At 36.0% G+C, this 24572-nt stretch overlaps 1 protein-coding gene across 1 annotated transcript in view; it reads left to right on the top strand.

The window, feature by feature from the left end:
* MAN2A1 (mannosidase alpha class 2A member 1) overlaps window positions 1-24572 on the top strand; it is a 163249-nt gene that overhangs the window by 89702 nt on the left and 48975 nt on the right. The window contains exon 12 of the mRNA XM_028510212.2: window positions 1879-1946. Within this exon, the coding sequence (XP_028366013.1) occupies window positions 1879-1946 (68 nt within the window). The remainder of the gene's footprint in view (window positions 1-1878; window positions 1947-24572) is intronic.

The following is a 24572-nucleotide window of genomic DNA, read 5'->3' on the forward strand; positions in this document are numbered from 1 at the left end:
TCTCTTAATGTTCATTATAAAAATGTGTTGATGCTTTTGTTCTCAGATCTGAAAAGGAGGCAAGAAACTTAGTGTAAAGACATGAAAAATAATTTTTTGTACATTATTTTAAATAATTTGCATTACTTTATATAAATTGCATGTGTGTTCTTCTTTCCTGTTTGCTTGTATTTGACTTATGATGTGTATTTTGTTCTGACTAAATCTAAGCATGAAAAATAAAATAGCATTTCAATGTATGTGAAATATACAGACTTTAGAACATTCTTATTAAGATGATAATGTAAGGTAACTAGACATTATAAATAACTGTTTTGCTGGCATTAATCGAAAGACCCTTGATATTTGAACTTCTATAAATCCTTAGTCTGCTTTTGCTAAAATTCCATTTGAATAATCCTAAATTGTCTTCTGGTTTTAGGCTAAGTCCATGAGTGCTATGGGCATTGCTGGGATATGCGTAACAGTAGAGGTGATTGAGGATTGAGGACACTAGCTGTTAGCCTCAATCTGCGCCTGGTTATATGGGCCTTGAAAGAGTTATAATATCCATGAGCCCTCCTTCAACTATCTGTAATATGTGATGATAATATCTACCTTGTTTAGTGCTGTTAATGGAATCTGATGAGCTAATAGAACGTACTCTGAAAGGAAGAAAATGCTCTCCTGCAGCAGAACAGTTGAAAAAATGTTTGATTGCCACCCTCTTTATACTTCCACTTGGGCACTTGGATATTTTGTAATTTATGTGTCATTAGAATCTATTGTGAATGATAGACTTTGGCATTTATATGTAATTTAAGTTTACACATGTGGAATCAAATATTTTCATATATTGATGCTTACAATCAAATCATGATTATACCTTTTCATATTAAGGTAAAAAATACAGTAAATAGACATATTTCTTAAGAATATGAAACATAGGATACAAAAGTAAAGTAGTAAACCTTTTGCAAAATTATCTTTAGAACTAGATTTATTTAGTTCCTAATTGGAACTACCCATATGGACTCTAGTCACTTTTGTATAGGAGGTCTGTCCGGAAAAAGTCCAGCCATTGTTATAACATAACTAGAACTGTTTGCATGACATAAATGTAACCTGGCAGCCAAGGAAAGTGGACTGGAATGTGTATGTGTGAACAATGATGACTTCACTATACTAGTCAGTGGGGGTATTAGACACCATTGAGTGAGCACGTGTACTGCACGTCTCATTCAAAGTGACCGAGCAAGTAAAGCAACAAATCTGCAACATATTTTGCCTTAAGCTTGAACATTCCTCTGCAGAAACTATTTGGATGGTTCAGAAGGCTGCAGCTGTGGGCATCTGGTGGTTGGCAGCTTCATCAAGACAGTATGTCCACTCATGTATCACGTGTCGTGCAGAGTATTTTGGTGAAACATTAAATCACCCACGCTGCCCCCTAACCCCAGATTTGGTGCCTTGTGACTTCTGGCTTTTCCCAAAACTAAAATCACCTTTGAAGGGAATAGATTTCAGACCATTGAAGAGATTTAGGAAAATATGTCAGGGCAGCTGATGGTGATTGGGAGAACTGTGTAAGGTCCCAAGGTACCTACTTTGAAGGGGACTGAGTTGTCACTGTCCTATGTACAATGTTTCCTGTATCTTGTATCTTCAATAAATGTCTCTATTTTTCATATTACTTGGCCGGTACTTCCTGGACAGACCCAATATACAAGCATACACATAGAATTATTTATTTTGAACTTTAATGGGCATTATGTAGCTGGAAAGAGGATTTTTTAAATCCTATTTTGCCCTTTTCAAGATTTTTGCAAGATACTAATATATAGATAATTTTAAAACTTGTTTTGAAAGTAAAATAAAAACTTCTGTTCATTTTTATAGGAATCAAAACAAAAATCACAAAGTTCTCTGCCACAAAAAAATATAATAAAGCTGGGTGCGGAGCCAAGGTAAATACTACATTTCTCATATACTTTTTCTACTTTGTTGTCTTTACTTCTCTGGCTTTCATGATTCTTTTCTCTAGTCAGCTTATATTTTAAGGTGGTATTTTATTTAATCAATTTATTAATTTAAAAAATTCTGAAGAAGTGGATTTTCTCTCATGACTATGTCACATTCAGTGTGAACAGTTAGCACATATTGGGCATGAGATGGTAAATATATAGCTTTATGATAAAAATTACCTTGTGTTTTTCATACTGATTATTTTGATATTATATTCTTTCTTAACTTTTTGTTTATTTTGATTAATCCCTATTTTTAAATGAAGAAAGGAACTTAATTATTATTAGGAGATAAGTTTCTAAGTATATTGTGCTAGTCAAAGTACCTAATTTTAACACTATTGACTTCTGTTAATGTAAAGGGGAAAGGCATTTAATTGACCTAAAAATGGGACATTTAATTGGTGGCTGCCTCTGATTTACAAAGAAATGTTTTATGTTTTTATTGGCATTTAACCAAGTCGTCTTTTTTTAATGAGCACACATCCATCAGTTAGTACCAAGTATATCCAGATATGTAGAATATTTATGTAATATAACTTTTACTATTTAAATTATTACTGTTTAACTTACTCTTTTATAATGTAACTTACTAGCATTTAAGTTTTACTATTAATTATTAAAAGGTTAATTTACTATTTAAATTGAGAGATTTAATATCTCTTACAAATTATAGGATAAATAAATAGTTGTAAAGAATAATTCATGGTTTTAACTAGGTATTCTTTTTTAAAAAAATATTTTATTTGTTTATTTTTAGAGAAAGGGGAAGGGACGGAGGAGAGAGAGAGAAATCAATGTGTGGCTGCCTCTGGTGTGGCCGCCTCTCGTGTGCCCCCCACTGGACACCTGGCCTGCAACCCAGGCATGTGCCCTGACTGGGAATTGAACCAGCAGTGGTTCCTTTGGTTCACAGCCCATGCTCAATCCACTGAGCTACACCAGCCAGGGCTTAACTGGGTATTCTTTATTAAAGTTATTTAAGTATAAATGGAATCAAAGTATTACAGAAAATTTACAGTTGTTAGTAGGTTGAGATTCCAGTTAAGAATAGACTAAAGACTTAGCTGCCTTTCTTTAGTAGGTGGCGACTTAATATATTGCTCATACCTTAAAATAAGAAGGTAGGTGTTCTTTAGTAATACTAAAGTATCACAGAATACTAAAGAAATCTTACATCATTTTCTTTTGGTCAGAAAAAGATGGGATTAACTTGAAAAAAAAGTTTAAGCTTTAAGTTAGAAGCCTTGCTTCAGATTGCCAAGTCACAGGATGAAAAGAATAATGATACTGAAAGAAAAATTAGTTATAAAATTACAAAATGTTTTCTTTGTCTTAAAATGTGTTTTGATGCATTTGGGGTTATATGGCTCTTCCTTAATTATTGTATCCCTAATAAACTTCCATTAAACCTATTTGGTTTTAGGTCTAATAATCCTCTTATCTATTAACTTTTTTCCCTTTCTGTATTTTGGTGGGGAAAGATCTTTGCTTTTGCTGACTATAAGAATGACTTAATGTTTGCTATAAGTAATTTACATTTCGTCCTTACCTGTTAGATTTTTTGTAGGTGCATGTCCGGGTGGTGGGATGAGATGGGGGGAGACCACAGTGGGTTAGAGGAAGAGTTGCACCCTGTGGTCTCCTTCCCTCCTGCTGTCCTCGCCCTACCTAGTAGTAATTGAGACTTTAGACTTACTTATGCTGGAGGAAGAAAGTTAGGACATATGGCTGTATTAATTAAGAATAAGCACAGTTTTGAATTTCAATATTGAGGAGTTACAGTTATAGATAAACATAAATTTTTGAGGCTATTAGTAAAATGATCACTTTCGATATTTCCTTTTAAATAGTTTAAATTGTGTTTTTCATCTTAATATTATTTCCTCACAGTTCTTTTCTAACAAATGTCAATGTTACTATTTCCATAGCTAAGTGAATTGGGAATACTTATTGTTATCAGATTCTTATTTTTATCTTTATTATCCACTTTGTACTTCTAGAGCCTCATGAATAGAACTACTTATATTTTTAGTTTTAACATCTATGTTTTACTTGTTAGCCACAAATGATCTGAGTTACTGATCTCTCAGTAAAATTAGTAAAGAATGGAAAAATGATGTTGGTGTTATTTAGTAGGTACTGAAAGTTAAATAATTGTCTACACTTCTCATTCTTCCAAGTGGGAAGTTTCAGAAATGTGACCATGAGATTTTTTTTATATATTTCATCATATTTTATGATGCTCTAAGGCTTATTGTTATTTTGATTACAAGTATTTTTCTTACATGAGCAACTAATTACTACTCTGAATAAAGCATGCATTTTCAGTGGGAAGATGTCTGTCCCAGTAGGTTCTTGGTGGTTTAGGAAAAAACTTACTCTTTTTAATACATAATACACAGATATAGTACATACTAGCACATAACAGACAAACCCCCTCCCCCCCCCTTTTTTTTAGAGGGGAAGGGTGGGAGAAAGAGAAGGATCATCAATGTGTGGTTGCCTCTTGTGCACCTTGCACTGGGGAGCTGGATTGCAACCCAGGCATGTGCCCCAGACTAGGAATTGGATCGTGTCCCTTTGCTACGCAGGCCTGTGCTCAAGCCACTGAGTCACACCAGTGAGGGCTGACATCCCTTTTATGTGTAATGTTAAAATAGTATAGGAAGAATGTAAAAGGTGTGTTTAAGGAAGTTATGATGTAAAAAAGATTGAGAAACACTGATCTAAACCCCTGTGATTTAAATAATACATGTAAATGAATTTGATCATGTTGTTGGCAAAGCTGATATAGCCAAAGTATAGCCATAATCTACTGTAACTTAGTTTGTATTTTGAAAGCAGTCCATAATCCATAGTGATGTAAAATACTAATTTAATTCACAATCTTACATGAACTATATAGTGTATGTATAGAAAGAAGATACAATTAAGAATGAAAAGTAGGGCACTGTGAACAAGTCACAAATTGTCTAGCCTTAAATAACCCTTAAATGTACAAAAGATATTTGTTTCTCTATATATCATGATTGCCTCGGGAAACCAACTGTAAAAAAAAAAACAAAAAAAACCTTGATACAAAGACTTACAAGTTTAGGGACTCGGAGGACAATGAAGTCAGTGACAGGAGAAGAGATTTTCGTCTTTAGTATTCTGTCTGCTCAGGCAGGGCGGGAATGAATGCCACCACCATAGCACAAGCAGGGAAGCCTGAAAATTTATTTTTTCAAGTAGAAACTCTTTTAGTTTGAGAAAAATGTAATTCAAATCACCTATTACAAATTAACCTTTAAGTCTTTTAATTTTTAGTAAGGTAATTATTGGTAAGGAATCTTAGGTGTTTTTCTTTGGGCCAGAAAAAGAAGTGATTAAGTGGAGAAGAAACCATTAACTATGTGTAGACAGAAAGGAAATTAGTGTTTTCTAGGCTTGGGTGACTTCAGAACATCAACTGGATAGAAAAAATAGTACTTCATTCCAGAAAAGGTGCTCCGTATCCCCATTGCCATTTATTTATTGAATGGTTCTCCATCAGTGGTCTCCCAGCATCTTTAATTCAATTTCCTTTTTATTTTCCATTTGTGTTTTCCTTTTAGATCCCAATCTTGATTAATAGCTTTATTCCTTTTTCATTCTCTAGGTTCTGAAACCCCACAACCCACTTTCACTTCTGTCTTGTTTTATTCCATAGTTTCATCAACTGGAGAATCTTTGGGATTTTACCTTTAACCATCTCTGGCATTCATCGTCTCCTCTCTTCTTATTACCTTCTTGTTTAAGCCATTCTTGATGTTTTGCTTGAACTCCTGCAATGGCTTCTGGTCTTTTTGTCTTCAGTTTCTATATGCTTGTGATACATTACATGTCATCGTCAGAGGAATCTGCCTGAAGCAGAACTCTGAGAAAATTACGTGGTGGAAATGGCAAGGCTTCTCTCAGTACCTAGCCTCAGGAGTCCTAGAAGGTCATTTCTACTACATTCTATTAGTCATGCAAGTAACAAAGGTCAACCAACATTCAGGGGGCGGGGAATTACTCTCCATTACTCAATGTGAAGAGTATGCCCAGGAAGCAAAGGGAATAATAGCACTTCATTTTTGGAGACTATCCACTGTAGTTCACCCACTGGTCACCACAGTTCATAAACTTCCCATGTGCAAAATAAAATAAACTCACCCGTCTCTCAAGGTGCCCTAAGTTTCAGCCCAAAATTTTCATTTAAATCAAGTTCAAAATGGCTCACTCATATAGCTGGGAATTGATGTCAGCTTATTTCTGCCAGTAAAATTATTTGAAGTTAATCCTGCTATGTTACAAACTCCTTGAGGGTGGAAACTATTTTCTTTTATTTTTTCCTACCACCATGCCTATGGTATTATATTCAACATAATAACAATTCAATAGATTGGTTGAAATACATTTAATTATTTACTAAAGAGAATATTAAACTTCAGGCACCAGGTATGCATAGAACATTGTTTGTATTCTGTATGAAAATGTGAAATGCTCCCAAGAAAATATGGTATTATATATATTCTTTCATCTAACATTTAGAGGTTGGATGCCAGAAGACTTTCTAATACACTAAGTAGTACTACAAGTAAAAATCAATTAAATTCAGTAGAACTTTGAATTTCCTCAGCATTGGGACAACTGCTCATTTGACATTTTGGAGTTTCATACCGTGAGACCTGACAAATTTTAGATTACATCCCAGCATCATAGCATTCTTATAGAATTAACTTTGTTGAGATTGCATTCATGGGGGCTCTTCAAAGTAAGTGAGTTCAAAAGATATTCCCAAATATCCAAATGAGTTGACTTTGTCTGATGGGTTTTTACACATAAGACTTTGTTGTTGACTTAGAATATTTGATGATTCTACATTTTCTGTTTCTCAGTATTGTTATCACGGACAGTTCTTCTGGCAGTAATTATCACTGTATTGAGATTCAGGGCTTTAGATCATTTCGTCAGTGGTCACCATGGTATCAGTGTATACACAGGTCAGAATGTATCTAACAAATATCTGATATCTCTGCCAGTTGTTTAAACTTGAATTTTAAGTGAAGAAGCCAAGCTCACAGCCTTATTTTTATTGTTTAGAAATGAAATTTCTGGGAAAACAGAATTCTAACCACTCAGATTTTGGCAGTATTATTTGTTACAATGCAGACGTGGTGGAAGCAGTTGTAGCTCAGTGACTGAACTGAGATTCCACTCCTTGAGCCAAGTTGGCTCTAGTGTGAGAAACTGGAGTCTAATGAAAGAACTGTAAAGGCTGAGGGGGAGCTTGCCTTGTGCTTGGCTATTTTCCTTGAGGGAGATGGGAAAGTGTTAGCAGCAGTAACAAGTATGAGAACTCTGCTTGCTGCTCATCGATTGTCATGGTTTCAGTTCAAATCTTGTCATGCACTAGACAATGAGTATAGGAATGTCTGCACATTAGATAGTGGAAAAATAAGTGCATAAAGTCAGGAAGACTGAGAATTTCTTCTAAGAAATGGTGGGCTGCATTTTAAAATTATCCCAAGGGAATTCAAGGTAAGAATAGAATACACGATATGACTAGGATTTGATGCTGTGGACCCTTCCCTGGTTCTGTTATTCCAGAGCTGCTGAAATGTCCTTTCCTTTTAAAGCTAGTTTAGAACTTTCTTGTAATGAGGGATTTTTTAATTGACAGTACTGGACACTCTTAAAAAAACAAAACAAAACCTGAGCTATTCTAGTCTAGGTCTCTCTGGGTGTTAATAGCATAGTCCATTTATTAATTAATACTCATTACTGGACTTGGAAGATGAGTTCCTACACTCTCCTCTGAGATACTTTCCTGTTAATATTAACTGCTCATGGAAAGTGTTTGTGTATTTTCACCCGTGTTCCATCTGAGTTCTGTTCTGTTAACTTTGACTTTTTCAAGATACAGATTGACTAATTCTCTGATTATCCATCCAGAAACATGTTTAAGCCTGTCCATAACCTGGGATATTTTTAGAAAGGATGTTTTACCCAAAAGACCAAGTAGAATACAGTACATTATTGAAAAAAGCAAAATTTTCTTATGAAATTAGAATTACCTTCAACATTATAAATTAGTTTTTTTTTATGTTTCAACTTCTTCGATTAGTGGTTGGAACTAGTTTTGGAACCATTGTGTCTGGGTAGCAATATAAAATAATCATATCTGGTGTTTGCTATTATAAATCAGTCATTCACAGGCTTGCATTTTGCCTGATTTTTCAGGGAAATATAAAGGTCCAGTATTTCCCTAAAGGGTCCAATTAGTGACTCCACCTTTCCCACAATATTCTCCCTGCCCTGAACATTTCCATTTATTTTACAACATTAGGAATGATGAGCATTAATTCCTGAATTAGTATTTCAACCTTACATTGACTTAGATGAAATAACACCTAGAACATACATATTTTTAAAAAGTTGACACTTCCATTTTATATGATGGTGAACTAGGTACCCTGAGACTGATTCGCTCAATCTCCTGTTAAAACTCATGAAAACATAGAAGATGATGAATAATCAGAGGAGCACCAAAACCTTGGTTTGACAGTCAACCTATTGCCACAATCTAAGATATTCAATAAGTACAAAGCTGATTGAAATGGTCTGAAAAATGCCATCACTCACTGACCAATGATAAATAGTTAGAAATAAAACCAACACAGAGGTCTCTAAAAGCATGTATGGAGATTGATTCCTTTTCCTTGATATTCCTTGATAGTGTTTACCCCCAAGGTCTTAAAATTCTAGGATGTTACCAAATAGAAAAATGGGCAAATATTTTTCTGCAGGGAAGCTGCTACCTTTTAAGGCTGTTTAGCAAATAGGTAGCTATTTTTTTCTTTTTCTCCTTGCTGCATAAGGTCTCTATTAACTAATTTCTACCTATTTGACCAATTAATTAACTGTATTTTCCACTCCTTTTCTGTGCCTGTGGCACCCTTCCTACCCTGGTGCTGACAGCCTGCCAGCTAGGAGGCTGGCGTACTTCTCTCTCTGCAGTATTTCAGTTCACCCGTGTAATCATTATGAATCAATTATTTATTCTCAGGTCAGTTGTTCTGTTATTTTTCTCTCACAATTTAATTTTTATTACACTGATGTATTGTGCAAAAATGTTTTCTATATACAGGTGGTGCAAAAGTAGGTTTACAGTTGTATGTGAAATATAAAGTTTATTCTTATATTATTTATTAATTATTGTATTATTTTCCATATAAACAACTATTAACTTACTTTTGCCCCACCCTGTATATATATGATGTTTAGTATTTCAGAAATTTTCAGCAAAGGTGAATCACTGATAAATATTGACAAGATGCCTGCAAAATTTGGGATGAAATCATAAAGATGTAGAACCAGCCTTTACCCAAGATTGCTTAACAGTTTTTAAGTGTTTCAGTTAATGGTCAACTTTAGAAAAACCCAAGCTGGAAACCATAGATGATTTAGCACACATATCATTGAGCAGAAAATATAGCAGTCCCACAGTCAAAGAAGAAGCTTTGATCTTATATCATCAGTGCATTGGGAAATGCTACACACATTTGTATGTTTTATGGTAAAGTTAAAATAGGACATCATGTATACTTGCATATCCTACTTTAACTTTTGCTTTCAAATCAACTTGAATTATTTCAGTTAACAAATCTATTACCAGCCATAATCATATTGATAAGAGGGCTTCCACTATGTCTGTAATTTGCAACCAATTTAGAGACTAAATCTGCCAGAAATGAAATAGGCAGGAACAAATGGGAACTTAGGGTAGAACATTGCTCTTGGAAAGTGTCCAGTCAAGGAAATTACTATTGATGGAAGCATGGGCCAAAAGAATACCATGATATTCCTTTGTTGAAGACAAGCCCTCCATTTGTTCAGAGCACCAGGGCTGATACAGAAGATTGAATACTTCAGGCACAGCCACCTTGGATGGTAGCCTTTTGAGAGCTTGCAGTCAGGTTGCATCTGTGCATGTGAACTTACTATTCATTCACTCCTTTCTCCATTACTGCATCTTCTGTACATCCTTCAGGCATTGTTAACAATCTAGTTGTATTTATTTATTTTTGTCCATTGCCCTTGCTAAAAATTACCTCTTTGAGGGTAGGAAACTTGTTTGCTTTTGAGTCCCCTGGCAAATATCTGGTACCACAAATGTATGTCAAATTAGCTGACTCTTGACAAGAGAGAGACTTCTGCCAATACTCAAAGAAAGACCAAGGGTACCTTTAGCATTCATAGGGTGGATATTACTTCTGTGAGGGTAAGTAAAGGGAAAGTTATCATAGGAAACCATGACAAAGCTGTATGGAATGACAAAAATAGGAGTAACATGAAGACTCAGAAGAACAACTTACCCCTTAAAAATGATTTATTACAGATACCAGAAAAAAATTTTAATGAAACCTCTTCGGAATTCTCAAAATGTCTGAGTCATGATCTCTAAGTAGTATGAAGCAGAAAGCAAAAGTCCGAAGTGAAAAGAAGACAAGATGTTGTGAAAAATGGGAGGAGTTCAGTAAGGAAAGATTGTCGGGGCTGGGCTGTGACAGAACACGGTCATTAGTGATTCTGAAGAGTGTAGCTGACATTGTGAAAGAGTGTATCACTGACATGGATTTAAAAAAAAATAAAACCCATGAGATACTTTTCAAGAATGCAGAGAAAAGGAACACAAGTGGTAACAATAGGAAAGAAGATTATAGGACTTCAACAAAAGAATTATAGATTTTCTTTTTTATATTTATTTTTCAATTACAGAAGACATACAATATTATGTTAGTTTCAGGTGTACCGCATAGTGTTTAGTCAATTAAATACCTTATGATCATCTTGATCTCTCATACCCACCTGGCCCCATACATAGTTATTACAATATTATTGACTTTATTCTTTATGCTGCACTTTATATCCTTGTTACCATTTTTGTAACTGGCAATTTGTACTTCTGATGCCTTTTGCCTTTTTCATTTATTTCCCAAACCCCCTCCCTGGTGATCAGGTGACCATCAGTTTGTTAAAAGAATTATAGATTTTATTTAGGGAAACAAAAAAATGGAGCAGAGGCAGTGGTCAAAGATATAATTAAAAGTTTTTGCAGCTGAGAAGGTCTTGGTTTATAGGTGAAAAGGGCTAAGTTCTGGTAATATAAATGAAAAGAGAATCACCCATAGTACATCTGGGTAACTTAACTCAATTAAAATGAGGATGCATTGTCAGAGTACCAGGTAAAAAGACAAATGTTGTATAATATGGAACAAAAGCTAGACTGACTTAGGTTTCTTCTCTGTGATGAGAAGAATATGAAGTATTGAAATCATTTTATACTCAAATTTATCTTTCATATATGAAGGCAACAAAAACACATTTTTAAATAAAACCTATGAAAGGTACTCTTTCAGAATTTTCTTAATAAAGTCAACTCAGCTGACTGATACATGAGTCAAAAAGTAGAAGGCATTAGAAATAGACATTGTGAAATCCATGCCCTGAGTGGTATGGCTCAGTGGTTTGGGCATTGTCCTGCAAATCAAGAGGTTACTGATTTGATTCCCGGTCAGGGCCCATGCCTGGGTTACAACCAGATCCCAGGTTGAGGGTGTGTGAGAGACAACCAGTCGATGTTTCTCTTGCACATAGATGTTTCTTACCCTCTCTTTCTCCCTCCCTTCCCCAATCCCTAAAAATAAATAAATAAAATCTTAAAAGAAAATATAATGCTGAGGTTCCTAATTTTAAATATATATAAGAAAGAAATATACATTGTAAAATGTATATTTGTTGTAATACCAACAAATATACAACAACTATACAACAAATGTACATTTGTTATAAGACCAAACTGAATACCAAATAATCGTTGTAATACCAAAGTGAAAGTAGAAGTGCCCATCCAGTTTTGGCAGAACTTGTGTAAGGCAATGGTGGTTTACTAACAGTAACGTGGATGTGTAGCTTCAGATAAATGTAGTATCTGAAAGAGGTAGAGGACACCGTATGCTTCAGTCCTTCTCCTATCAATTCTGACATGCTGTGTTCTCTCTCACACCTAGACTTTGCTGCTAAGCAAAAAACAACATTAACCACCCCACCTACCCTCCAGCCCCAGCCCCAGCCTTCCTGATTCATTCCTGGTATCCTTTGGGACTCAACTTAGATGTTACATTCTCTGGAACCTTCCCGTGATATCTTTGAGTCAGGGCAAGCTGTCATTCTTGTATGCTCCCATGGAACTATGTGTTTACTCACTGTTGTCCCACTTATTATAATGTTCCTTTGAAGAGATGTCCTACAAATCCAATGAAGTTATGGGCTGGGTCTCATTAATCATTCTACCATGACATACCTAGCGGTCTTTCAGGAAAGTAATCTAGTAATATGTGCCAGGAGCATATGAAGTAGACATTGCATTGGAAGATATGTGTCTCAGCTTTATCATGTGAGCAAATATTTTAAGAGACAATAACTATTAATGAATTGGTCAAATATTCTGTATTCACAAAAGTCTATATAAAGTTTTAAAAAGATGCCAAATTAGTGTTTCTTTTTATAATAAATGTAATATGGGATTGATACATTTTGAAGTTCTAGCTTAAGGTTTAATGAAATATGTCTTTCAGTTTCTATGGAGAAAATGCAGAGGACATGTTTGAATTAAAGAAGATGTGAATAGTTAAGTGAAATAAGGAAGAAGTGTTTGGCACATAGAACATGTTTGCTGAATTGATAACTAGTTGAGATGGAGAGATGAAAATGATGGGAAAGAAGTTATAAGTAGCATCTGATAGGCAGTTAAGTAAAGGACATAATTAAAAATAAGCAACCCTTTAAGGGAAAGTTTGCTTATAGTGATGAATCTTTATGGGAAAATATGAAGTCTGTCTGGAAAAAGTCCAGGTGTTATTAATATAATGAGAACGGTTTACATAACATAGATGTAACCTGGCAGCCAAGGAGAGTGGACTGGAATGCACATGTGTGAGCAATGATAACTTCACTGTACTAGTCAGTGGGGGTGGTAAACACTGCTGAGTGAACTTGTGTACTGTGTGGTCGTCATGCTCAGAATGAGCAAACAAAGCAATGAATCTGCATCAAATTTTGTGTTAAGTTTGAACATTCCTCCACAGAATCTATTTGGATGATTCAAAAGGTTTTGAGGGGTGATGCAATGTGTGCAGCACAAATACAAGTATGGTATACATGCTTCAAAGATGGCTGAGAAACTGTTGAAAGTGATCCACATTCTGGAAGACCTGTAATAAGCAGAATACTTTAGAATGTTGAACAGATATGGGCTGCAATCAACAAAGATTGGCCACTGACAGTACAAGAACTAGAAGCTGATCTGGGAATTCTAAAGACTAAAATCACCTTTGAAAGGGAAGAGATTTCAGACCTTCGATGAGATTAAGGAAAATGTTTGTATGATGAGGCAGCTCATGGTGATTCCAAGAAAGGATTTTTGCAATGTTTTGAACAGTGGAAGAGATGGCTGGGAGAACTGTGTGAGGTCCCAAGGTGCCTACTTTGAAGGGAACTGAGGCATCATTGTCCTACGTACAGTGTTTCTTGTATCTTCTTCAGTAAATGTCTCTTCTTTACATAATGTGGCTGGATACTTTCAGGACAGACTGTGCACGTGCTTTAGCAGAATCATCTTGCATTCGGTGTTACCTTCCTTTAAAGATCAATATTAAGTCTTTGGTACTTGTTGGTCTCCCTACGTTACCCAGTATTACTTCTTGTGTGTATAGTGTTTCACTTCAGATTGCCTTTGACTACATATAGCAGAACCTTACTACATTGGCTTCAGGAGAGAGCCTAATTTTTCTTATGAACAAGTTTCAGGGCTGGTAGTCCAGGACTCATGATTTGGTCCATCGGGTCAGGTGAGCCCTTTTACCTTTCAGGTCTGCCATCCTTAGCCTGTGACTTTTCTTAAGGTCTCAAGATTGTGCCTGCTTCTCCAAACATGGCCTTTGTGTACCTACCAGGCAGGAGGAGGGGTGAGGATTAAAGTTATGCCCGTAGAGTCTGCTGACATTTATTAAGGATATAATTTTCTGGGAAACCCCATTCATTGAATTCTAATTATGTTTCATTGGCCAGACCTATGTCACATGGCTAACCCAAGCGTGCAGAATCAAGAGGTGGGGTGTGCATGTGTTTTAAGCTAGGATTGTCATCCTGAATGATATTTGGTTTCTGTCAGTAAAAGAGAATGTGAGAATGGTTATTGGATAGACCACTACCAGGATCTCTTCATTAGGTTCATTAATGACTAATGCCCTAGGCCCTAGGGCATCTACCATATTTTCTCATCATTTCCTACTCCTCCCTTCCTCCTTCAGCTCAAACTGGAGTTGTGTTCTGTACCCTTTAGAAACATGTGCTGAATAAATCAGTGCTGGCTGTTACACGTTTTGTTGGTTTGGGTCTTTTTTTAAGATTGTATTTATTTTATTTTTAGACAGAGGGGAAGGGAAGGAGAAAGAAAGAGAGGGAGAGAAACATCAATGTGTGGTTGCCTCTCATTCACACCATACTGGGGACCTGGCTCACAACCCAGGCATGTGCCCTGACTGGGAATCAAACCAGTGGCCCTTTGGTTAACAAGCCAACACTCAATGTGTTGAGTCACACCATCCAGGGCCTGTTACAAATTTCTTAAAAACTTGTTCTCAAGATTTCCTCACAGGTTAAAAAAAAATCATATCAAATACTTATAATTGTTTAAAAAACAGTTATAATTATTATACTAGAGAGAGTTTCTTTTAGTCCAAAACCAAAATATAATTGGGTATTACAAAATTAAGAATTGGGAGAGAGATAAAGTAAAAACTCACAAAATAATAGTATATATATCCTATCGAGATTTGGGGTGTTCACATATTTAGAAATATAGTATTCTTAAATGTTTACTATTTCTTAGTGTCCTATTTAAGACCATGTTAAAATACTCTTATTTCAGTTATCCAGCCAGTCAATGGCAAATTTATTGGTGTTCCTCCCTCGTGTAGCACTGTGCTGGAATGGATTTACGTGTTCTTCCCCCTTTTGTTTCTTGGTTCTTTCTTGCTCAGAACTCATATAGGCAGGGTGTCTTCTGTAAGTAATCTGTGACTTAGACTCTGCCACATAGCCTGCCCCTAAATACAAGTTCTTAATTCTTTACCCAAAATCTTCAGGACTACACATGTTTGTGAATTCAATTTTTTTTTAATTTTAAGAAAATGCCATATATGCATATTGCATAGTACTTCGGAGTCTGAGGCAGGAGTCATAAAATACTTTAAATTTTCTGAATAATAGGATCAAGTGGGATAAATATGTATAGCTTCATATCAGTTCAGTTTAGGTTTTGCCACCAAATGGTTTTGAAAAGTCTTCAAGCTGTCTGGATTTTGCAGATAGAGATTATAGACCTGTAGGGTAATGTTTTGGAAGAATTATGAAATTGTTTAAAATAATTACCAAGCTCACAGCAGAAACCACCTTGATTCTTCTGACTGGTGTTAGATTATTAGCATTTATGCTTGAGTGCTTTAACTTTTCTTCTCTGTCCTGATTCCCATCCCTTTTAATAGTCTGTTGGAAAATGCCTGTCTCTCAGGAAATCTTTGCCAGCTGAGCAATGCTGACTCTTCACCGTTATGTACCACATTCCCTATGCACGAGGATGTTTGAGTGCTGGCTTCTTTTCTTTGTAGGAGTCCTTTCCTGGACTCCACTGAGTGTTCCAGCTTTCTGACTCACTGCAAGAGTCTTCATTATCAGAATTTGTCTTTTTAAAAAATTTCTTATTCTATTCTTGTGTCTCCTGAAATAATATTTTTATAATTCTTGCATCAGGCAGTTTAATTTTTGATGAGCAGCTTTAAATAATATATTTGCATATTAGTTACATATACATTTTTACTATCATTTATGAGTTTCAAGAGACTGTCAGTAGGCTACTATGAACCTCACACATTGATTTTTAAATGATTTGCAATGTGGAGTTTGTTTCCTTAGGACTTTCAGGGTGTTCTTTTCATAAATTTTACATGAACTTCAAAAGACACTTTCTTTCTAGGCCCCTTGTAATTAGTCTGCTGTGATTTTATTCCTAAGTACCACATTATTTTATATCTTATTTGATTTAGATTTTATTTATGGAAATGATTGAACAGACTCCATTTTATATGATGGTTTCAAGTTTTATTTTTTAAAAAGCAATGGCAAAGTAGTTGTGTGTTTGGTGAGCCCCTGCTAAATTGCCTAGTGAGTTGTGTTTCAATTGACATTTTATTATTTATGCTTTATCAAACTTCCTTAACTAGCCATGAGGTTCTAGTTTATTTTTAGATTATTATACAGGGAGTTGAGTTGTGTGGTTTATCCAGTGAAATTAAAGTAATTCTGCTTGTTGCTTACAACATCTTGCAGTTACCCCATCAAGGATCATAATCAAGAAAATGCAGAAGATGGGGAAGAAAATCGTGCCTCTGTGTGTGTTTACACACATACACACACACACACACATATGATAAGATATTTTGCTTTCTTGCAATATGAAGGCAGCGTTAGCATGAGGACTACCACCCTTAGCCTAGGAATGATTGTAATAATTTCCAGTTAAGATACCTGGAAATATGAAACTTTGTAGAACCTAAGAAAAACTTTGGAAAGAAGATAAGGTAGTGTCGACAAAGAGCTGGCTTTAGTTTTGCTGTGTCTTCCAGAGAATGCAAATTTTGAATGATTCTGTTCTGTTATTGCCATCATGCCAAAGGTTCTTTCCCCAGTACTTGGAGTTATGTAACGCACTCTGACAGTGCTCGAGTATGTCTGGAATGTGAGTGATTTTTTTAAGTGGTTTGTGTTGGGGTGGGGGTAATTGACAATTACATGAGATAGAGTCCTTAGTTGTTTATTTTCTCAAGTTTCTTGCACACTGAGTCCTCTGTCCTCGAGCTCCTCTTCCCCTGTCAGTGTCCATCATGTCTTCTGAAATTGCTAGCATAAAGCTAATTAACTCGGAGCAGTTCAGAGCATAGACTGAAGTGATGTGGCATAATTCAAAGTCTTCCATTCTTCTGAACCAGATTTTTTTTCTTCTAAATGCAGATTAATAAAGCGTGCACTACAAGAGGAACAAGGAAAAGGAATTTAGTGAAGGTTTCCTGATCCTGAAAAAGTCAGGGAGGGCTTCAAGCCCATCTTGGACTTCAGAACACTTCACAACTTTGTGGTAAAAGAAAAACTTTAAATAGAGCCTTTGGACTTATTTATTTCATCCTTATTTGGAGAGTAGCATTATTTTATTTTTTAATTTTTTAGTCAAGAAAATTGTATGTGCAATTGGGCTACTTTTTACACTAAAACATTTCTGAGTTTCAGATGTTTTTATAGGTACTTAATATATGCTCAGTACTTTAGGTAGTTGGATGGCTTGTGTGTTTTTCTTTGAAACGTGTTCTGTATCTCATGTGACATCATGTTTGCGCTCACTGTGAGTGATATTTCCTCTAGTGTTTTGTATCTTCTTCAATCAGTTCATTGGATTGTGAGTACAGTGTTTTTCCCAGGACCAATATTGGGTCTTTAAAGTGTTTTGAAAATATGAGGTGGTTTTTGTTGTTTTCACGTTTCTTCCTCTGTGAGGGCTTGCTAGCATGAAGAGATGTAGCACCAATAAAAAGTTGTTTTCACCTAAGAACCTCACACAAGATATATTTCAGTTGTTGACAAAGATGTACAAAGTGAGTATTTGCTAGTTCTGTCTTTACCAACAAAACAACCTTATTTTACCACATTAACTTTTAAGGTCTTTCTATTGGTGAAGATCAGCCTGTTTTATGTACTATCTGTTCCCCCAAAGTTACAGTGTTACAGTCATTGGAGAAATAAAATTTTCTTCCAGTAGATGAAAATTACATTTTGATTGAACATCATTCTTTATGCAGCCACCCATAAATATAATATCTTTTGTTGTCTTTTCAGAAAATGGCTACAGATGTCATTTCTGAATTGACAAGAAAATAGAACCTCTTAATGTTTTAGGTAAAACAGATGGTATTTTTGTTTTTAGGCAAAACTCTCTCGGAGTAAAAGCAACTTAATTGGTGACAAGACTCTTGAGGTCAGCCCAATTATGTACAGTGTTGTGTGTTTTCTTTTTATTGCTTTAGTATCAAAAGTTTTAGAATAGTTGGAAAGGAATATTTTTCCTTTTTGTTGACTTCCTGTTTTCTGTTATGTACTGGAAATAGTTATGAATTTGCAGTCCTACTTTGTTTATAAATGTTATAAAATTGCATGTGGATTCTATGGTGGTTTTATTTACGCCTTTAGACATGCTTTTCCCATTGTGACAAAGTCCTGAAATATGTGGTGGTACTTTTGAAGGTCAGATCTCACTGTCAGATGCCTGAGAGGCACAATGTTGTGAAGAAAGCCCTGGGCTGAGAGTCAGGGGGCTCATTCCAGCCCCGCCTCGATCACTGACTGCTTCATGTTGGAACTCGAGTTTCATCGTGTGTCTTGGGAGAGAGGAGGCTGAAGTAGCTGGTTCCCAGGGTCGTGTGTAGCTGGCACTTGATTTTCTTGTTCATTTAAACATACATCATTTATAAAGCATTCATTTGGATAAACACAAGGAAAGGAACTCTTGGGGTGGAAAGCCCAACTCTAGAAAACAACCACATTTGTGCAATAACTGGGACAGGGGAAACTGTTTTCCAAGGTATCGGTACTAGCACAAAATGAAGACCTATTATATAGTAATTCCCTTCCCACCACCTCTTAGAAAAAGGAAGAACTTAATGAAAGAATAGCCTATGCTGTTACTATAGCAGTTAGGAGAAGTGGCTTCAAATTCATCGTCTCAAAGAAACACCCTTCACCCCAGCCCCACCGTTGTAGGTGGTTGGAGGCTTTCAGAGTGAAAGCTCTTCGCTGGGGTGGCTCTAGCGCCCTCTGATGCTGCAGCATTCAGAGAGCCTTAGTGAGATGGGACTCTGAGTGCCGGGGGGCTTGTGGGTGTGTTCTTCCAGCAGGTACACCCTGAGTGTCTTACCCATGGAGAAGAGCAGCCCAAGTAACTGCTTGAGTTTGAATTGTGTCTCTACTATTTACACGGTTCTCTGTGGCGCACTGAACTCTTTATATCTGGCATATGCATGCTTTTAGGGCTTCATAAGATGGTTGTGAAGCTGAAAGGAGTTAATTCAAGTAAAGCACACATATTTTAAAAGGCACTATTCTAAATGGCTCATTTAGTGCTAGCTGTTGGTATTATTGTTGTTATTATTGCATTTGAAAAAACTTACTACCTGCCCAGTCAAATTTACTTTGAGTTAAAAATAGCAGAAATATACCTTCACTAATTTTATTGTTGACTTACTCCTTTGTCTATTAGTATCATAAATAAATATAATTCTCTAACCAAAGTACTATTTTCTAACATAGCTTTGTAGAATATTTACTTTATAATCTATACTTTTTATCTAAACTAAGAACTTGTATTAGTAATATTTTATGGAATGCTTGGTTTTGAGGATGGTGAGGTATTATCAGAAATTAAATACCTAGTTGACAACAGCAGTTTTAAGTTTTGCTCTCACATTGTTTCATGAAGGGCAGCTTTACTTTGGACTGTCACATATGCAGTGTCCTTGTTCGTTTTCTCTTTGAATCTTGTCTTTGCACAAATGATTCTCCATGGCATGATAGATTCTTAACATTTTTGTCCATGATTTTTAAGAAAGTTATTCTCCTACATATAGGAAATAATGGTGAAATAAACTTTTATGTGTTAGGAAGATCGGGTAATGTTTATCACTACTATATTGAAGTACAATCCTAATTTTTATTGCTGGGAGAAAGAGTGTTCTCTTCCTCAGTGTTGAATTTTTTGTCTTCTTAGATGAGGCCACATTCATTACTTAATCAACTGAAAGGCTAGAAAATACCACTTTTTATTTTTCTCCTTGCAGATTTAAATTCCAATATCTAATTGAAAATATTGTTATTTTATAGTTTCTAGTGAGATCTTTATGGGGAGAGAGTTAAATCTGTTTGCCTATTGAAAAAGGCCTACTGTATAGAAACAGGTTCTTAAGCTGGGAGGCCTTGGCACCTCTATGAAAAATTTTGGGCATGTGTGCATTTCTCCAGTGAGTGGGGCCTGCAAAAGATATTCAAAGATTAGACTATAAATAGAATTTTTGAAGGTTAAGAATAACTAACCAGCTTGGTGTAAGGGACTATCAGTCATTTGTTTTATAAAGAGTATAGCTTTTGGGTTTTTCTCATTTACCTTCTCCTTACTAGCTGTGAGCTCTGGAACTGGACATTGGGAGTTGGGACACATCAGGCCTGGGAGCTAGAGGATGAGGAGGTGGGAGGCAATACTCCATGGGCTAGACACACCTTATTTCAGAGACCCCAAGCTCTTCTTACTGCTCTTTATCCACCCCCACCCCTGGCCCCACTTATAGGACTCAAGATTTTCTTCTTTTGTGTTTGGTGGTAAAAAGTCTCTAGTCTTTCTCATACAAAACCAAAGCTTATTCCTCATTTTCAAGAGGACTGGTATAACCTGATGTATAGTTTCCTATTTCTGCTGTAACAAATTACCACACATTTAGTCTCTTAAAAAAAAACTCACAAATTTAATATCTTTCAGTTCTGGAGGTCAGAAGTACAAAATCTAGTTTCACCTGGGTAACTGAGTATTGGCAGGCTGGTTCTTCCTGGAACCTCTGAGGGAAGAATCGGCCTCTTTGCCCTCTTCCTCTTCTAGAGGCCCCGTCTGTATTCCAACCCCCTCTGTTGTCATGTGTCCATCTTCTCTGTTGGACCTTTCTGCATTTCTCTCAGAATCTGCATTTCTAAGATGCTTGTGATTTTATTGGGCCAGTTGGATAATCCAAGAAATCTCTCAATCCCATAATTCATAATGTAATCACATCTGCAAATTCCCTTATGCCTGAAGGTTACATATTTGTAGGCTATGGGGATTAGTATGTGAGCATCTTAGGGGACAGTAATTTTGCCTTTCATGCTTGGAAACCCAAATTTCATATTTCCAGTGAATGAGAGGATAATTAATTAAGAAGCCTTAGGGTAAATCTATGTAGATGTTTCTCATGCACCTCAAATTCAAGAAGTCTAACCCTTGATTTACACCTTCGTCTTGAAAATTCATCTCACTATCCACCTTCAACTATTCAGTCTTGGTTAAGGGCACCACCATCCGTACCCCTCCCTAAATGGAAACCAGGACTTACAGAAGACTTTTTCTTCTAGTTTACCACCCAGTCTTATCCAAGGAATTGAAAAATTCCACTGATAAAATATCTTATCTGTTTCTCAAATTTGTTCTTTTTGTGTTTCTACCACTCCTCTGATTGAAGTCTTCACTTTACCTAGCTGGGCTGTTATAGCAACCTACTTAGGTTCCTACTTTGAACCTTGACTCCTTGAATTCATCTTCCACCTGCAAACTGGATATATGGATTAAAAATGAAAATCTGACCATATTAAACTTAACTTCCCATAATCGATATAATAAGGTCTAACCTCCTTGCAATGACTTAAAACATCTTATAACTTGAGATTTATTTCCCTTTCTAGCTCCATCTATTGGCATTTTAGAAATGTACTTTACTGTGTAGATTCTAGTGGTTTTGGATCATCTATATGTTCTGAAAATAACATCCTTTTTCTAAAATCTGTGCATTTGTTCTTATAATCATTCTACCGAGAGTGTATTTCCCTACTTTTCTGGCCTAGCTAACCCACCACCTACCCTACTTTTAAAAAGTTACATGTTTTTGTTGTTGTATTTTTCTTATTTTAAAAATACATACATACTTTTTGTAAGTAGTGGTTTACATTCAGAAGTATAAAAAGTAGTTGTAGAATATTCACTAAGAATCTAGAGGAAATATTCCTGTTAATAGTTTAACTTTTCTTCTGCTCAATCTACTGTTGTTAAACATATCTGCTGAATTTTTAATTCCAAATATTCATCCTTTTGGAATTTTATTCAGCTAATTTTTAACATATTTAATTTCTGTGCCAAAATTCTTTATCTTTTTATATCTTTATTCATGCTTTCCTCTTTCCTCAGACATTAATCATTAAAGTCTAATCAGTTAACTCCAGTTTTCAGATTATGTATGGTTCTAATTCTTTTGTCTTTTTGTACTTGTTTAGTCATGTGACTCAGTCTTTGGGATGTCTCAGAATTTTATATTAAGTGCTTGACATTGTGTACCAAATTTATGTAGGTTCCAGAAAAGACCATGTTCTAGAGAGGGTTTACTTCTACTCTAATCAAGGACCATGATAAATTGAGGCTGATTTACTTAACTTGTTGTTTATCTAGCTCCCCACATTTTCATCTGATAGTCTGGTGTATTCTGCAGGCCCCACTCCCTGGTGGGTTCTGAAATCTCATGAGATGTCTCTGAGATTAAGGGATCTCAGAAGCTTTCTGTTGTGGTTTTAAGCCTCCCTTTCTGTGCAGCTGCCAGTAAGTGGCACATGCCCTGATGAGAAAATCAGGTGAATACTTGAGGCCTCTTAGGTCCCAACCAGGTGCTCTTTCGGGCCTTTTTGTCCTTACAGTGATCCTCCGTGTACCTTTGTACAGGCTTGCATGGAACCCAGCCTCTCCCAAGCTGAGAATTGGCTTGCCCCAGGGCAAAAGGGCCAGGATAACAGTTCACTTCTCTGAAGTTATTTCTTCTCCTCAGCAATTCTCAATTGCACTGATTTTCATCCTTTCTCATTCCATGGCACACATAAACTAATTACTAAAATTCTGCAACACACACAAAAAATATTTTTTGCTGATCTGATAAAAAAATTAGGTATAATTTTGATTCATTCACAACAGACGGCTGTTGTTGGGTTGGCTGTTGTAATTAAATTTTTGTGCTCACCGGAGGATATGTTTATTGATTTTAGAGAGAATTGAAGGGGGGAGAGAGAAGGGGAGAAGAAATATTGATGTGCAAGAGAAACATTGATCGGTTGCCCCTTGTACCTGCCCTGACCAGGGATCAAACCTGCAACCTTTTGGTTTACGGGATGACATTCCAACCAACTGAGCAACAGAGGCCAGGGTGGCTGTTGTCATTTTTTAATTTGACAGTCTAAGGGAAAAGAAGTCAGTACCCTTCACCAAATGGCCAGGTATTGCATGTTTTAAAAATTCTTGTGACATGCCAGTTGAAAATAGCTGCTCTGTTGCTTTCTGGCAGATGATTATGGGATTTGATCTGGCTTTTCCAGTTGGCTGCTAGAAGTGAGAGCTCTTGTGTGTTGTCATCTATTCCATCTTTCCTGAAAATGAAAGTATCATTTATTTTTCAGCTTCAATCTGATAAAAGAAAAATGCTCACTTTGTCTTCTTTAATGTTTATGTTTCTGTTGACTTGTAAGAGTACTTTACAAATTTTCTGAATTTGATTTTCTTTTATTTTTTACCCTTTAATCTTACTGTTTAAGAGAGAAAAAGTTTTAAGCATTTGTTAACAAATCTGCCAGCCTTTTACTTCACTATATTTTTCTACTATGATTAGAAAGACCTTTTGTATCACAAATTGTATTTTTTCTATTAATCTTATATCTTTCCTATTTTTAAACTTTTTAATTTTTCTGGAATCACTCTTGGCCTGCTGTTTCAATGTAGCCCTTTACTCATTTATTCTGCTCATCTGGTGTTTTGGGCCCACTAATGATCCCGTTCCTTTCCTCACCTTTCCTCCCACAAAAAGATTTCAGTGGGGTTTTGATTGGCATTGCAACTCATTTGATGTGAAAATAATTCTCTGTTTTGAATGTTCTTCTAATTCCTAATCATCCTAACTGCCTCCTTTTTGTGTGTGTCACAGGGCGGTCTCTGCATGCCTTTGTCTTATTGCCTGCCCCGTTGTGTTGAATTGAACAGTTTCTCTCTCTGCCCCTTCCTAGACTGTAGGTACTTACAGGACAGGGTGTATGTATCCACATTCACAAGTTTATAGCTACTTGTAGAAGGAGGTATCCTTCTCTCTGTCCTTTTATGTCTTGCTTTTTAGTTAGCCATACACCATGTGTTTACGTTGCATGTGTATGTACTCTATGCACCTGTGAGGCTGCCCCCGCACCCTGCACACGTTCTTCAGATTCTTGTTTCAAGGTATCTGTGTTATCACATGTGTGGTTTTGTTAATAATCTTTCATTTAGATTTATATATGTCTTACACAAAAAAAGCATTTAAGGCAGCTCAATGACCTGGGTTAATTAAAACGTTCACTCCACCATCCAGTATGATTCATGTACTATGGTCCCTGGTCAGAATGCCAGGAGGTTTTCATAAAGGAAAAGAGAGGAATTAGTTGCTATTGAGATTCTACTTTGTGCCAAGGCTGAGCAATATGATTTTCCAAACATTTTATCATTTAACCCTAACAGCAATCTTGTCTCCTAATTTTATAGATGAGGATATTAAGGTTTGGAGAAATGAAATAACTCAGCCAAAGACTCTCAAATTCTAAGTG

Source organism: Phyllostomus discolor, chromosome 3 (genome assembly GCF_004126475.2).
Source record: "Phyllostomus discolor isolate MPI-MPIP mPhyDis1 chromosome 3, mPhyDis1.pri.v3, whole genome shotgun sequence".
Classification (NCBI taxonomy): domain Eukaryota; kingdom Metazoa; phylum Chordata; class Mammalia; order Chiroptera; family Phyllostomidae; genus Phyllostomus; species Phyllostomus discolor.